General features: G+C 39.0%; 1 protein-coding gene across 2 annotated transcripts in view; it reads right to left on the reverse strand.

Annotated features, from left to right (window-relative positions):
* Nucleotides 1-16,778, reverse strand: part of CNTNAP5 (contactin associated protein family member 5) — an 881,675-nt gene that overhangs the window by 106,557 nt on the left and 758,340 nt on the right. For both annotated transcript variants that reach the window (XM_065881152.1, XM_065881151.1), the window contains exons 18-19: nucleotides 9,512-9,751; nucleotides 481-705 (exon numbers count right to left, since the gene is read on the reverse strand). In XM_065881152.1, the coding sequence (XP_065737224.1) occupies nucleotides 481-705; nucleotides 9,512-9,751 (465 nt within the window). The remainder of the gene's footprint in view (nucleotides 1-480; nucleotides 706-9,511; nucleotides 9,752-16,778) is intronic.

Below are 16,778 nucleotides of genomic sequence, written 5' to 3' on the forward strand. Positions count from 1 at the left end.
CATACTTCACAAGGTTATGACTCACACATACAACTTCTTTCTAAGACCTAGGCATTCAGCTTTTATTAATACAGCGTGCATTTACGCCTGTTGTTTTAACAGTCCTCAGTAAAGGATCCTGCAGCAAAGACGACAGGATGTATGTGACGAGTGTCGTTCTGAAATTCAGATAGACTGATGATCTGCTCCTTTACACTTAATGGATTGCAGCACAGAATAAATAATAAAGAATGACTGCTACACAGTTGAAGCAAATTAAAGTCAATGTATTCGAGACTTCAGCAGTGAATTGACATAGCTCCTGAATACCAATTGCAACTCATAAAGGAAAAGCACAATCAAAGGTTGGACTGGAGATCTGGAAAGACACTGCCCAGGTGAGACCACATTAAGTTGAAATTATGCAGAGTTCTGGAGGGTATGTACTGGCCCTCCAGCACAGAATAACACTCCATCAGGCTTCATGCCAACAGAACTCACCATTCTTGCAGAGCAGGACAGCCAGGTAGTCCTGAGAAGAAGAGTTGATACAGAGCAGGAGGCTGGGTGCCTGCGCTGTCACAAAGCTCAATGCAATGTTTTCTTTGGAGGGGGCTGCATCTGCATAAATCGCTGAGGAAGAGAGGCTTATATTCTTGGTCACTGGGTAGGGTTCTTGAAACATGTAAGTCACTGAAGTGCCAGCCTCAAAGACAGCAGAAACCTCTGCAAAATATCAGAGGGGAAAGCACACATTAAAACATTTGGTCGAGCATGCAGGAGAGCCATCATTGCTTGTTTGTTGTTTCCTATGCATCGGTCACTGTGTGAGAGTTTTTATATGAATTATAGAATATGCTTCCCACAATAATTTTGAAGTGGCAGAAATCACCATTTCTATTTACAGATGAAAAACATGAGGCTTGCCGGGGTTAAGCACCTTGAACAAGGTTGTGTGGCTAGAAGAGAGAGCTCAGATGTGCACTGTGAAATGTAGGACCAGTTTCATGTATGTCTGCGGAATAACTAACACGGGCCTGGCTGATTTCTCGAGAAGCAAAGAGGAGATGTCCCGGCCTCCTGCATAGTAGAGAGAAATTGCACCAGGATTATCTTACGTTCAAAACTGAAATCCTAACAATTCTGGTTTATGTTTTTCTCGTGGGTCAGGAGGGTGTTGAGTGGGCTCAAAACTACTGAGAGTAGTACATTGGGAAAGAAAGTAATTCTCTATGGTGTTGGGAAAGTGTGAGGACCCGTGGAAATGGAGGAGAGAAAATCTGTGGAAAGAGTAGGAAAGGCATAGGTATCCAATTCCTGGACTCAATTATTTTATTTTATTTTTTTATTTGAAGGATAGTTGATTTACAGTATTTTGTTAGTTTCAGGTGTACACCACAGTGATTCAATTTTACATAATATGTATCTATTCTTTTTCAGATTCTTTTCCCTTATAGGTTATTACAAAATATTGAGTATAGTTCCCTGTGCTATACAGTAGGTCCTTGCTGGTTATCTCTTTTATATATAGTAGTGTGTTTAGGTTAACCCCCAAATCCTAATTTATCTCTCCCCTCTTTCCCCTTTGGACTCAATGATTTTAAATACCTAGGGAATTGGTTTTCAGTTCCATAAAAGAGCAAAGACTTTGGCAAATAGGCATTCCCATGGGAAACAATTCCTACAGCACAACATAGAGGATACAGATCTGCCATCACCATTGGGAAGGGAAGCCTCTACAGACTGATGACATTCAATTTGCAGGAGCAGGAATCACCCAATCCTCCCTGTATAATGTCTTCACTCCAACTGCTATCATTTTTGTTCAGTGGAATCAGCAAGGATCCAATTTCACCACTGGATCTGAAGCCTCCTTTGATTTCATACTAGCTGTGTGGTTCCAGGCAAGTTAGTCAAACCCATGGAGATGGTTTTCTCATCCGGCAAATGGGAAACATAACACCTCCCTCAACAATATTTCTGGGCGGATAAACAAGAGGATATGTTAAAAGCTCTTAAGAGAGTTACCACGGTAGTTTAAACTCACAGACTCTCCGTATTAGAAGAGAATTCAACCTCAACCCATACTAATGCCCATCATAAAATATATGTTTAATGACTGCACATGCATCCAAGTGCTGGGATATTTTTTTCTTTGAATCAGGGCTGCTCTTAAGTTTACTTTCAATTTTATCTCTACACAGTATCAGGGTATGGAGCAAAGTTTCCTCAGTAGAACAACAGAGCTTGGATCTGCAACAAACCTCTGCTATGAAAACAGCACATTAGACATGAATCTATTTTTTTTCTTTTTTTTTTAATTGAAGTATAGTTGACTTCCAGTGTTGTATTGGTTTCAGGTGTACAGCAATGTGATTCAGTTATACATACATATATATTTATTATTTTCAGATTCTTTACCCTTATTACAAAATATTGAGTATAGTTCCTTGTGCTATACAATAGGTCTTTGTTGGTTAAAAAACACATGAATCTATATGGGCATAATTAATTTCTCTTCTTTCTGAAAGATTGAGTATCTGCAATTCCCCATGAATTTCTCTGATTGAGTTGGTGGCACCTAGAACATGATCAAACCTGGCTTTTGCTTCCTAATTCCATTGCAAATTTGTTCTACCTTTGTGAAAATTCTGTAACAGCCTGTCACGGTGCCAAAAAAATTAAAGTTGCATATTTATGCATATTGCTTGGCAGACTGGGAATACCAGTTCCTTTTCACTAAAGATTCAGAGAAAGTGTTCTGCATTTTGCATGCAGGTTAGAAAATCATTGGTCCTCCTGATTACTGAGATCTGTGCAGAAACTGGTGACAGGAGGGTTCTAGTTGATCATCAGCTGGATTCAAACACTCTTCTCAAGTGAATTTCCTTGGGGACATTTGGTCTGCGTTTTGAGCTACTAACTCCTAGTTAACAGAGTAAAGGCTTTTATGGGATGTTCGTGTGTGTGTTCAAATGTAAGTATAATTCAGATCATTCTGTCATGAATAGTATATTAGATACAGGCATTCATATTACATTTTTTCCCTATACTTAAGACAGGAAATTAAAATGAAAAGCATTTTTTTTTTTTTTTTTTTTACAGTATGCGGGCCTCTCACTGTTGTGGCCTCTCCCATTGCGGGGCACAGGCTCCGGACGCGCAGGCTCGGCGGCCATGGCTCACGGGCCCAGCTGCTCCACGGCATGTGGGATCTTCTCGGACTGGGGCACGAACCCATGTCCCCTGCATCGGCAGGCGGGCTCTCAACCACTGCACCACCAAGGAAGACCTGAAAAGCAGTTTTTAAACTAGAGCTGTCCTACCAAATTCTGTCTTCCCTCCTCCCCAGCCCCAGTTGTATTTTTATTTATTTAGATATTGTGAAGTTCAACCTAAAACTAAATTCAGCAAAACACCTGGATTTGATTATTCTCTCAGTTTCTTTTCTTTTATAATCTAAGAGTTTGAGCTCTCTGATCATATTTAAGCTCTCTGATTGATTTATCTGAACATCTGAAACCACTGGGCAAAATGAAAGAAAAATCTTCACTTGAAGGTGATTATTACCAATCACCATCATGCTACTCTAGGGCCATGATAACCAATATTAGCAACATCGGTTGAGTACCTACCTGGTGGAAGAAACTGCTGATTAGATTCTGAGAAGACAGGACACACATGAAAAGAAATAAGACCGATGGAACGTGGCCTTGAATGTGATGTGTGAATGACGGAGACATTGAGTCCCAGAGTTGAATGCCTCTGTGGGCGGGAGCAGCGTGAGAAGACCTGAAAGAGGAGCTTGGTATTGACTAGGCCTTAAAGTGTGTAATGAACTCAGAGCAGATGCTAGGAGTCAGGGTGATGCTGGAGAGGTTGTGTATCTCCAAGGCAGCCTTGGAGTCAGATTGACATGGGCCTGGACCCTATTTGTGTGCTCCTCCTGTTTTCTCATGAGATCCCGTCAACTGCTGGCTATTCTTACACAAACAGGGATGAATTCAATCTCGTGGCAGGCAGACGGGTTGGAAGAGAGGATATAAAGGGACAGCACACAGTAGGAACTCAATAAACAACAGCTGGTCTTAAAAATAGTAATAGAAATAGATTTAGAATTAGAATAAGTATAAAGACCAGGCCTTAATGAATAGGCTAGCGTTTCCATAGAAGTCAGTCAGGCTGTAAGTAATTTAGAATAACTTCAAACAAACTGAAAATAAATGAAAGAAATAGGAATTTGAATGCTGAGTGGATATTTCATATTATTAAAAAGTTATTAAAATGTTCTTACTATAACAGTCCTGTGGATACATATTTTTATGTCATCTTTTAACAATACATACTGCAGTATTTATAGAACGGATGTGATATCTAGAATTTGCTTCAAAATAATAAAATTCCCTGGTGGTCCAGTGATTAAGAATCTACCTTCCAATGCAGGGGGTGTGGGTTCGATCCCTGGTTGGGGAACTAAGATTCCACATGCTGCGGGGCAAGTAACTACTGTGCCCACACACTCTGGAGCCCGCATGCCACAACTAGAGAGAAGCCTGCGCACCACAATGAAGAGCCCACATGCTGCAACCAAGACCCAACACAGCCAAATAAATAAATAAAGTAATAATAGGAGGAGGGATGTTAGGCTGTAGACGAAATAAAAATGATCATGAGTAAATAGTTGTTGAGGCTAAATAATGGATGCATGGGGGTTCTGAAACCCTTCTACTATAGTGCATGATTGAATTTTTCTGTAATAAAAAGTAAAAAAAAATAATATAAGTTGGCAGGAAGGTATATATTATAGAATTTTTTCAACAGGTTTTTGGCAATTGCTAAATTACCCAAATATGTATACTATGTTTTCACTGAAATTCCATTATTAAGGGAATAATCAATGATTGTGTTTATCACAGCATTATTTATGTGCAAAATTTGGGGCAATCTAAAATTCCAAAGCAATAGTAAGAGCATTTACTGAGACTTTATAGGCCAGGCATTATCTCAATTGCTATGTGAAATGCTCACTAAATTTCCATCAGAATCTTTCATGAAGAATTCCTGAATTTTCCACATTTTACAGACGAGAAAACCAAGGAATTGTGAGGTTGAATTACATAACCAGTGTCACACAGTGTAGTCTGTAGATGAGCCAGAATCTGAACACAGGCAGGACTGGTACCAGAGTTCTACTACTGCTATACTAAAATGCTCTGTGATATAATATGTCAAATACACAGAAGCAATTCCACCAGATGGAATATATTGCAATCATTAAAATTGATGAATTATATAGGAATGGCTATGAAATGAAATAAAGAAAATTCAGAATATAAAATGGAATGGACAGAATTATCTCAGCTACACTAAATGCAAATAAAAGAGCTACAAGAATATCAGATCTCCTTTTTAATGGTTGTCTTTGAATGATTAGTTTGGTTTTTATTTTTCTAGATTTCCAGATGTATTTTCAAATAGAATTCCAAATATATTATCTAGAGTTTTTAATTCAAAAAATTTAAATGACTGTCATACCTAGACACTTCATATAGTGGTTGGGGTAGATGTGGGCTACAGACAAGTACACAGATGATATTGGAACAACTGGATAGTCACAAGCAAAAGAAAAATGTAGGACCCCTACCTTACACCATATACAGAAATTAACTCAAAATTTATCAAAGACTAAATGTGAGACCTAAAACTACAAAACACTTAGAAGAAAACATAGACATAAATCTTCATGACATTGGATTAGACAATGGTTTCATAGATATAACACCAAAACACCACCACCAACAACAAAAAATAGATAAATTGGACTTATAAAAATTTTGTGCTTCAAAAGATATTGTCAAGCAAGTGAAAAGGGGAGAAACATTTTGCAAATCATATATCTATTATGACAGTTATGTTCAGAATATTAAAAAATTCTACAACCAAACAATAAAAAGAAAAATAACCCAGTTTAAAAATGGGCTATAGATTTGAATAGACATGCAAAGAAGATGCACACTTGGCCAATAAGTACATGAAACAGTGTTTGACATTATCAGTCATTTAAAAATGCAAGTCAAAATTACAATGTGATATTCTTTCACACATTCACAGCAGAATGTGTCTTATGGAAAAGATAATAACAAGTGTTGGTGAAGATGTGGAGAAATTGGAATGCTCGTACATGGCTGGTAAGAATGTAAAATGGAGAGGTTACTTTGAAAACAGTTTGGCAGTTCCTCAAAAAGTTAGACAACATGTAATTACTATACGACTCAGCAATCCCATCTGTAGGTATATACCCAAGGGAACATAAAACATAAGTTGATACAAAAAATGTACATGAGCGTGAATAGCAGCATTATTCATAATAGCCAAAATAAATGGAAACATCCCATGTCCATCGCCTAATGAATGGATAAACAAAATGTGGCACATCCACACAATGGAATACTCTTTTGGAAATAAAAGGAAGTAAAGCACTGAAAAATCCACAGCATAGACGAACATTGAAAACATTATGCTAAGTGAAAGAAACCAGACACAAAAAGGCCACTTATTGTATGATTCTATATATTTTTTGAAATATCCAGAATAGGCAATTCCTAGTGACACAAAGTTAGATGAATGGTTTCCAGGGACTGGGAGAAAGGTGAATAGCTCCTAAGGGGTATGAGATTCCTTTTAGAGATGATGAAAACATTCTAATATTATGGAGTGGTGATGGTCATGCAAGTTTGTGAATATAGTAAAAACTCCTGAATTGTACTGTTGAAAAGGGTGAATTTGGGGTATGTAAATTACATCCAAAAATAAAAAAAGAGAAACACATACATAAAACAATAACAAAAAACCCCCTACATATTTGAATCCTATTAACACTTTCCTGTACAGGATGAAATTAGGGTCAAAAACGGGAAAAAGGAATCAAAAAATGATGAACCTCCAGCTCTGACATTTATTAGCAATCACTAAACCAGTGTGATGGTCAGTATTTTTACATGTTAAATGCAAATATTGTTTCTTCCCTCCTAGCTTGGGGATAAGGAATAAATGTTGCAGTCAATAACTGCTAGCTAGTTTGTGATTATCATTCCTTTGTATAACACTCAGAAACAGAAAATGGGTCAATAGACAGTGGTTCTAGCCCAGTCATTGGTCATGGACAAATGTCCTTAATTCTACACCAGATATTTCCAGGATTGGCATCCCCTAAAATATACATGCCATGGAAAGTTAACATAAAAGACTGCCCTAAAAGAGAACAGCTTTATCCAGGACAATATTGGAGCTAAGGGTTCCCATTTGAGTCCCAAGCCACACTTCTCAGAGCCAACTGGCATTGCTCAAAGATGCATTTAAAAGGTTCATCTCACTTACTTTGCAACTGCTGAATATAAAGGGAATAATTTCCTTAGATTTATGAGATGGGGGAAAAGTTCACAGTGAAATATGAAGGAAGCTGAAAAGGCTAAGCAAATATCTGTCAAACTAAAACATGGGGAGAGAGCACAGCAGACATTTCAAGAAATACAGTCAAAAGATGAAGTGGCATGGGCAGAAGATAATGAATAGGAATTGTTTTAGAGAAAGGAGCCAATGGGAAATTAGGCTAAATTTAGAGCAAGATGATCTATGAGATGTTTGAATAATGTCTCTGGAGAAATACAGAGAGGTCTACTGCTTTTCTTTATTTTTTTTCCCAAATAGACACTGGGTATAGATCTTGTAAAATAATGCTAGTATATTTTAGGGACTGGGTTTGGTGGTGTTTATTCTGCATTTGCTTCTTCTACCCTGTGGGGCCAGTCTAAGGGTGGCATTCAAAATTTCAGAGGAGGGCTTCCCTGGTGGCGTAGTGGTTGAGAGTCCGCCTGCCCATGCAGGGCACACGGGTTCGTGCCCCGGTCCGGGAGGATCCCACATGCCGCGGAGCGGCTGGGCCCGGGAGCCATGGCCGCTGATGCCTGCGCGTCCGGAGCCTGTGCTCCGCAATGGGAGAGGCCACAACAGTGAGAGGTCCGCGTACCGCAAAAAAAAAAAAAAAAAAAAAAAAAAAAAAAAAAATTCAGGGGAAGTTATTCCAGAGACTTCCACCAGTGTGAAAATGCAGGAGCACTTTGTTTTAGAGAGCCTACTGGGGTGGGATCTCTTTTATTTCGAACTCCCATGTAGGACCGACACTCTGCTGGCCCTGTAATTTCTACCATTAATTTTCTCCTGAGGAGCTCAATGCTTCCCAGCAATAACAAGCAAGTAATTCAAACTAATTGGGGAGGAGGCCAGTGTCAATGAATGAAGAGCTTAAATTATAATCCTTCAAAGAGAACACTGGGTGCTTTTTCCCCTGCTGTCTTTAAGTTCCAAGAGTAAGTTGAACTAAAATAAAGCATTGTTTGTTAAGGGTGTGCTTGAAAAATGTGTTTTAATGAACTGACAAGAATTATTTGTAATTGCCATCATTGTCTGTATGTAAACGGTGTTTCAAAGTGATTAAAACATTTTATTTTAATAGTTTAAATGCTTCTCTTGAAATATTGTTTACATTCTTGGTCAACAAACTTTTTTTCCATCAATAAATTAAACTTTAAAAGATTCTGCGAAGATTGATAGTAGACCAAATCTTTTGTCCTTCTAGTTGAAAAATACTAAGTATGGATACTGAATAATGAGTTTTTACAGTTTGTAGTTATTTTTAATTGATCCAGAGAATTTACACCATAACCATCATTCCTTGTTTAAGGTGTATATCCAACATATTTAGCTTTTATCAATGACATGAATTCATAAGATTAGGAGGGTGTGTGGAAAGGCACTGGGGCAGGGAATTTTTTTTTTTTTTTTTTTTTTTTGGCCACAGGGCGCAGCATGTGGGATCTTAGTTCCCCAACCAGGGATGGAATGTGTGTCCCCTGCGTTGGAAGTGTGGAGTCTTAACCACTGGACGACCAGGGAAGTCCCTGGGGAAGGGATTTTGACTCCTGTGCTCTATTCTCAGCCCCCTGAGGAATTAATGTGAATCTTCGGGCAAGACTTTTAAAGCCTCAGACCCCACTCATGTCATCTGCAGAACAGGGAGATTTTACTAAATACATGATGTGGATTTTACCAACTCACCTACACTCTCCATATTGTAAAATGATTTACAATGGCTTCAAGGTCTCTAAGGGTGTTCCAAGGCTAGATTCTATAATTCTCTGATTACATTTGTGGATGGAGAAATTGGAAATGGAAAGGTTAGTACAACAGAAATGACAGTCCATCTCTCCCGGGGCTCAACTGGCTCTAGGTCACGTCAAGTGTGTTTTCCTGTTCCTATCCATCCAGTTCAACTGGACTGCCAGTATCAATGCACAAGAAGAATGAGTATATGTAATTATGTTAAGGAGCTATGCAGAGTCTCTAAAGAGAGGGAAACTGAGGAAGAGTAAATGATTGTATGAGGACTGTCTAGGGCATGGGTTTCCTATGACTTCACTACAACCTGTAGGCACTAAAACACAGCACATGGGGAAAACATAAGTTTCTATTGTACCTTTTCTGCAAAAGGGCCCTTCGTACGGTGAATTGGTGCAGTCGCAGAAGTATCCACTGTGCTTCTCCACACACTTGCCTCCGTTGTGGCAGATGTGGCCGTAACTGCTGCAATGGCCCGGGCATCCGGGCCGGACTCCAGATGTGACCTTTGCCCTCTCCTCCAGGTCCAGTTTCTGCCCATTCAAGTGTAAGGAGCGTATGCATCCTAGGAAGCCTTTCTGTCTTGATGATGTTCCCCCTGTGCAGTGAGAAATAAAAGGAAAAAAATATATAAGGTGCAGGGTTCACATTTTTGAGGTTTAATATCAGCAGTGGTGATAGTTAATTATTGTGCTGTTGGCATCCTGTGTTGGGCTTTTCTATTAGTTTCCGGTGAGAATTAGGAATTCAAAGAATCTGGGGAAAAGGCATGTGTTTCCTGGCTGGAAAATGAACTCCCCCACTCAAAAAATAAATCAATAAAAGACTGTGATTCATGTGGAATCCTGCACTTGACATGTTTAAGATACAAAACTTCAGATGGCCCCATTCCTTGCAAATAAAATAAAATGTGCTCTTTGTCTATAGCAGACATTTATCTGAAGGTGAATGCACAGAGTGGGATTGTCCCTCGGGTGAAGTTAGAAGCAAGGTAGGTTAGCTGCACTGAGTTAGAAAAGGCAATGAGTGTTGTAAAGCTTATGCAACAGTGTCATGTACTATGAAGAGGTGTATGTTAGGACCGGACAGACATGGTGTCAAACTCCATGCCAGTAGCCCATTAGACATAATGACCACTGGATCCCCTAAGCCTCAGCTCCTTGATCTGTAAAATAAGAATCAGTCTATTTCATGTGTTCATGGTAAGGCTTAGTAACCATTGGTTTTCACTATCCCTTCTCTTGAGCCCTCAAAATGGCTAGAACTAGTAGGTTGTATATATATACATACTATTGATTACCCCCAAATTATTATTTAGAAAATAAATTTTTCCTTCTGGAATACAGAATAGAATTGCAACCCAACTTTCTGCTGAGGGTATATCTTGAAGGTTTCAGCGAGATTCATAATGCTTGTTGCAAATTATTTAAGAACAGAGGAGATTCAAAGTGACAGAGTGTTTTGTTAATGTTGGAAACCTAGAATCCTACCAACCTAAATCAAAGGATATTAGAAAAATGTGTAAGGAGAGACAACACACCAAGAAATAAGCCAAATTCCAACACCATGTTAACTTGGTGTTGGGAATTCTGGGAGCTCCCAGAGAAGACACAGGGCCAGCCTGCCCTTACAAAACACAAATTCTAATTGAAATAAAATGCTTTGGCCTCAAGTCCATTCAAGTGGATAAATGGAGGACACACTCAAGTCTTCAAGGTCTACAGAGTGTCCTAATGGAAAGGAGAAGGTGTTAGAAAACAAGGGCAGTCAATATTATGTGTGTTTCGTGTTTGGTAATTGAAATAATTGTTGCTTTTGTTGTGGTCATCCATTTACAATGTTTGGTGTCAGTTGATTTATCTCTTGTAAAAATAAAATACAGTGTGTGTGTGTGTGTGTGTGTGTGTGTGTGTGTGTGTGTGTGTAAAATAAATAAATAAATAAAATAAGAAAAAAAAAGAAAACAAGGGCAATACTGATGTGCCATTTGTTTACTGTACATATCTATCATTTCTGAGCCTCATTTACATTTAATCCCTCATGCTACAATTTTATTAAAACTTGGTCTTGCAGATGACCAGATAAAAATATATTCCCATCAACGTGGATACAAATATGAATTCCAAATGTATTATCTCTGACCTGGAATATCATGTTAAACAAAAAACAAAGCTGTAAGTTAAATAAATGAAACTGTAATGCAAAAAAATAATAATAATAATTCTGGCATGTCAGCCTGGCAGGGTGGACAAGATAATAATTAGCAATAGGGTTGGAAGTAGGGAGAATTCTGTCTTTTCTGAATCACCCCAGGTTATCAGACCCATAATTATATGTATGGTAGTCATTGGCTTCCTCTAAAAGACTGAAACAAAATGTTTTTAAAGAATTAATCTAGTCTCTTATTCTGAAGGCGTGATAAAACTCCACTCTATTTTCAGTTCTGATAAGTGATACCCAAGCAAGCCAGAAGGTCAAACCCACATTGCTTTCTCCTGTCTGCCTCAATTTTAATGAGTAAATCTCCTTTTAACTACAAGATAAATCAATTATAAATACAAGCAGATCATAGGGAAAGGTTCATTATTTCTTTCCTAGAGATGGTGTAGAATAAAGAGAGGAGGATTTATGTAGTCAAATGTTTTGTTTTATTTTCCCCTTTATTTTGTAGTCACTCCCTGTGGTGGATTAGAATAACTCTTCATAAATCTTGTTAGTGGCATTTTTCTTCTAAGCGGAGGTGGAGAATGCAAGATCTATTGCACATCTGTTTGCATGTGACTTAGTCAACACGTTTATAAACAGAGAAGTAGCTGGGGTGGTTTTCCTGGCAGAAATACACTCCTTGATGTTTGAGACATAAAGAGTACGGTGAGAATGACCCCAAACAAGGGGATCCTTTCAATCCTAGATTCTGATAAAACACGACACAAAGAACATGAACCAAGTTGTACAATGAACTCAATTTCCATTTTAGCCTGACTGCTTTTTATTCTTTTTATTCTTTAGAGGTTAGGCTCTCCTTTCTTCATGGAGAGGTAATATTGTAGACCAAGAATAGAATGCTTCTAGAAAGATGCTTCCCACCCACACACACCCAATCCAGTGGTTAGCACTCTCCATTTTCTGACATTACCTACTATGCGTTGTGTTGATGGAGGTGAGAATCTTCCCTGAAACTTGAATACTGTACAGAAAGGCAGCCCCAATCTTCCCTCCCCTTTCTCACTCACAGCCCTTTGCCCCCAACTCTGTCCTGTGGATATGCCCTCTCAGGTATCTCCGAATCAATCTGCTTCTTCCCACACCAAGAGCCATGTCTTGAATCCCGCTCACTCCCACTTGAATCCCTTAAACTGAAACAGGCTGGGACCGGGGACCTGGGACCCTTTGCTACAGTACTTGCACCTGGACAAACATCTCCTCAAGCAACAGATGCAAAGAAACTATGAGGGACTAAAAATAACTGCGTACATGTGCAGCTGGGGCAAATTCTGGACAAGAAGATACAAAAAGACCAAAAAGACCGACTGCCACTTCTGAACAGCTGGGAGCAAAAGCAGGGCACTGCGTGTGCCCCCTGCATACAGCACCACCGAAGGGTGGGCAAACCACCTGAGTCCCAGTAAAGCCTTGCCTGAATTTCTTGTGTGGCCTCTATAGTCAATTTTTATTGATTGGTGTAGGCCAAGAACCCTGGTCGGTAACAGCACCACCTTCTAACGGATCTTACCACCCTCAGCCTTGACTCCTTCCACAGACTCACCACTTTGCAATCAGAGAGACCAACCAGATGTGAACATTTGATCCTGCTAGTCCTGTTTAATGCCCTTCAGAGACTAGTCATCATCCTGAGGTTCAAGCTCAAATCCTTAGCCTAGATGGTACTGCATAGATCTGGCCTCTGCTTACCTCTTCATCCCCTCCTCCTGCACTCCCTCCCCTGATTTCAGTGCACCAGGCTTTCTGAACTACAGTGTCTCCCCATTGACCATGGTCTCTCTCAACTTCGGACCTCCTCCTGTCCTGTGTATTTTTTTTCTTTTTTCTTTTTTTTGCGGTACGCGGACCTCTCACTGTTGTGACCTCTCCCATTGCGGAGCACAGGCTCCGGACGCGCAGGCTCAGCGGCCATGGCTCACGGGCCCAGCCGCTCCGCGGCACGTGGGATCTTCCTGGACTGGAGCACGAACCCGTGTCCCCTGCATCAGCAGGCGGACTCTCAACCACTGCGCCACCAGGGAAGCCCTGTCCTGTGTATTTATGTGGTGTATAACGCACAGCTTTCCTCTTACTCTCCACTGTTCACTCTAGTCCATCCCTGCAATCACAAACACACACACTGGCACTCACACACATGCATCCTTTCATCAATACTTCTGCCTACCCAGGATTTATTTTAATTAGTTGCCAATGTTTTTAAAACATGAACTACTTGAAATCTAAAAAAAATGATGATACAAATGAACTTATTTACAAAACAGAAATAGACCCACAGACACAGAACACACTTATGGTTACCAAACGGGTGGGGGTGGGGAGGAATAAATTAGAAGTTTGCGATTGACATATACGCACTACTAAATATAAAATAGATAAACAACAAGAACCTACTGTATAGCACAGGAAACGCTACTCCATGTTTTATAATTACGTATAAGGGAAAAGAATCTGAAAAAAGAGTATAATATGTATAACTGAATCACTTTGCTGTACACCTGAAACTAGCACAACATTGTAAATCAACTATACTTCAATTTAAAAAAAAAAAAAAAAGACCGTGCCCTTATGTTAGCACTGGGCTTGGCACAGAGTTAATTAATTAAATTAAATGGAACATGAACTATTTAAAAAATTCTAGTAAGTCATTCATTGAAAAATCAGAAAACCTGTTAACAATAAAGCTGCTTTCCTGCATGACAAAGCCCAGCTGCACTGGGAGAAGTTCCTGTAAGATAGGACGTGCCCTTTCCACTTGGCCACGTTCCCCACCAGGACCACTTCATTCATTTAGACTGCTTTCCTGACCCTTGCATGTATTTGAATTTTCAGCTAATGCTCTAATATATTTTTATCTCCTTCTTGCCTAGAGTTTAATATAAAGTTGAAAGAAGAACAAAAATAAATGTAGCATTATCCTTAAAACAGATGAGAGTCATGTTTGGGAGTCTTGTACTTAATCTGCAAGCTGTTTAAGAATACGAACAATGCTTCTAATTCTAAAAAAAAATTAAACATATTTGCTGTATGATAGAAACTTTATAATTAACTCATTCAATACTCAGTGGGAAACAAGTTATTCTTCATATTATTGACATTACATAGTTGAGGAAACAGTGTCAGAGAGATTGTTTTGGCCAAAGTCAAGAATCAAATTGATTTTACGTGGCAGAGCCAGAAATCTGACTGGGGTCTCTTGACCTTCAAAGCCTGAATACCTTCAAAGCCCTAAAATCCTAAAATGAGATATTTGATTAGACAAGTTTGAAATGGCGCAAGATCCTATGGTCCTGCCTGCCCTCATATTCTCTGCCTGCCTCTTGTCTGTAGAAAAATTTAGTCAAAGAATAAATTTAATCAGAGAAGTGAGAAAATGCAGAAGCGAAGAAAAACAGTCAAACAGGACAAAATAATAATCGTTTAGTCATTAAGCAAAGTCAAGGACATTTAGTTCCTCTTCAAGAGCTATGGATAATATTCTGAGCCGTATTCTGTGAGATGTTTTGTAGATACTGAAACCCCCCACCAGGTGGAAGAAGATAACTACATGATGACCAGATTTTAGCCATGACATAAGCTGCCACAATTCTGAAAACTGGTGTCAAAGAAATAGGAACAAACAGATCCTGGAACTGAAGATTAGCTGTACTCAAAACAATCAAGATGACACTGATGAGACCACGGCATGACCAATTTCAAGATGAGTGCCAGAGCTGACTGTGCTGTTTCTGCATGTAGCCCCTCCCTCTGCCTATAAAACCCTGAAACTCCCCCTTAAAAGCTCTTGCCCACTGATTGTCACTTTGGACATGAGTCCGCCCTCTCCCCCGGTTGCCAGTCTCTGAAATAAAGCAAACCTTTCCACCAACCTTGCCTCTCGAGTACTGGCTTCCAAGTGGTGAGGAGACAGACTCCACTTTCAGTAACAATTTGGGTCAGTACTACAACTAAGTGCTGCTTCTACTTGCTTTTTCTCATCTCTTACATGGTTTCTCCCACCTAGTAATATACACATATGCATTTATCTTTTTAGACCATTAGTTCACCAGCCTAGCTAGAAGCAATTTTGTATGACTCTCTTCTGTTGGCCCTTGGTATCAAGTGTGCTCATTCCTTGGGCTGAGTATGAATCAACTGTTAAAAATGTTACCATGATCATTCTAAACCTGTCTTAGAAAACCTCCATGTGTCAGCTCGACAAATGCTCATTGCTTCCAGAGAAACATCTCAATTCCTTGGGCCCTCCTTGAACAAGAGCCTCTGTTTTTCTCATATGTGCCTGCTGTCTTGATCATACATGCTCAAACAAAACTCCTTTGCTGAACTCTTTTTTTGGAACAACATTGAATGTGTCAGGTTGGGCTCCCATTTCTCAAAAATAAGCAGTGTCATTCTCTCTCTCTTCTTGAATTTGGAGCAGTTGTTTTCTATATGAACTACTTTGCCTAAAGTCAAGACTCGAGTGAAGTGCAGGTGTATTGCCATCTAGATTTCAAATTCTAAAGTGGGAGCAGGTTTAGCATGTATATGCTGAATAAAAACAAATGCACTAACCAACAGTTATCTTCTGTTTTTATCCTGCCCCTTCAACTGGCAGAATCTTGGTATCAGAAGGAAATCCTAGTGGAGGCTTTAATTCCAAAACATAATTTCCCTAAGGATAAGGCATGCATCTGGTTACGTTTTGCCAGATACAGGAATAAATAAACACACACGATGTAATAATGCAGGTGGCACTAACTGGATGTCTACAAAGTAAAATAGTGATAGTAAGAGCCAATTTGAACTAAGAGCTTACTTCTTATCAAGCACATTTACCCATTGCATTTCATAGGCATTTTCTGATTTAACCCTTACCACAAATTGTGGTACCCAAACAGAATACCAGGTCTCCTCAGAAAACTGGAAAAGGGTTTGTTGATGATTTAGAATCAGTTAACAACAGATTGAAATTGTTCCCTCATTTGTTTGGTAGAAATGAATGCTGTGAAAAACTTTTGAAGAAGAATTCAGCCACACTTATCGAGGGCCATTAAAGCATTATTATCATTGGCCTTACCCACATTTTAAAATAAATATTCCAAATGGAGCTGGGGGATGATTATACTCAGAAATATTTAATTTGGCTTTATACATAGTCATTACTAATACTTCATTATTTGCACACATAATATAGTTGTATGTCTATAATATCCCCCCAAAATAATAATGGCAAATTATTACAATTAAAATTAAAGTATAAGAATGTGGATGGGTATAAATATCAACATACCAAATCAATAATGGTCCTATAGAGCAACAATAACCAATTAGACCATGTGATAGCAAGAAAAAAATCCTATTTAACAACAAAAGCAGCCAAACATCTAGAAATTAACTTAAGATCTATGGCTATAAAAAAGAAA

Source organism: Phocoena phocoena, chromosome 7, assembly GCF_963924675.1.
Source record: "Phocoena phocoena chromosome 7, mPhoPho1.1, whole genome shotgun sequence".
NCBI lineage: Eukaryota > Metazoa > Chordata > Mammalia > Artiodactyla > Phocoenidae > Phocoena > Phocoena phocoena.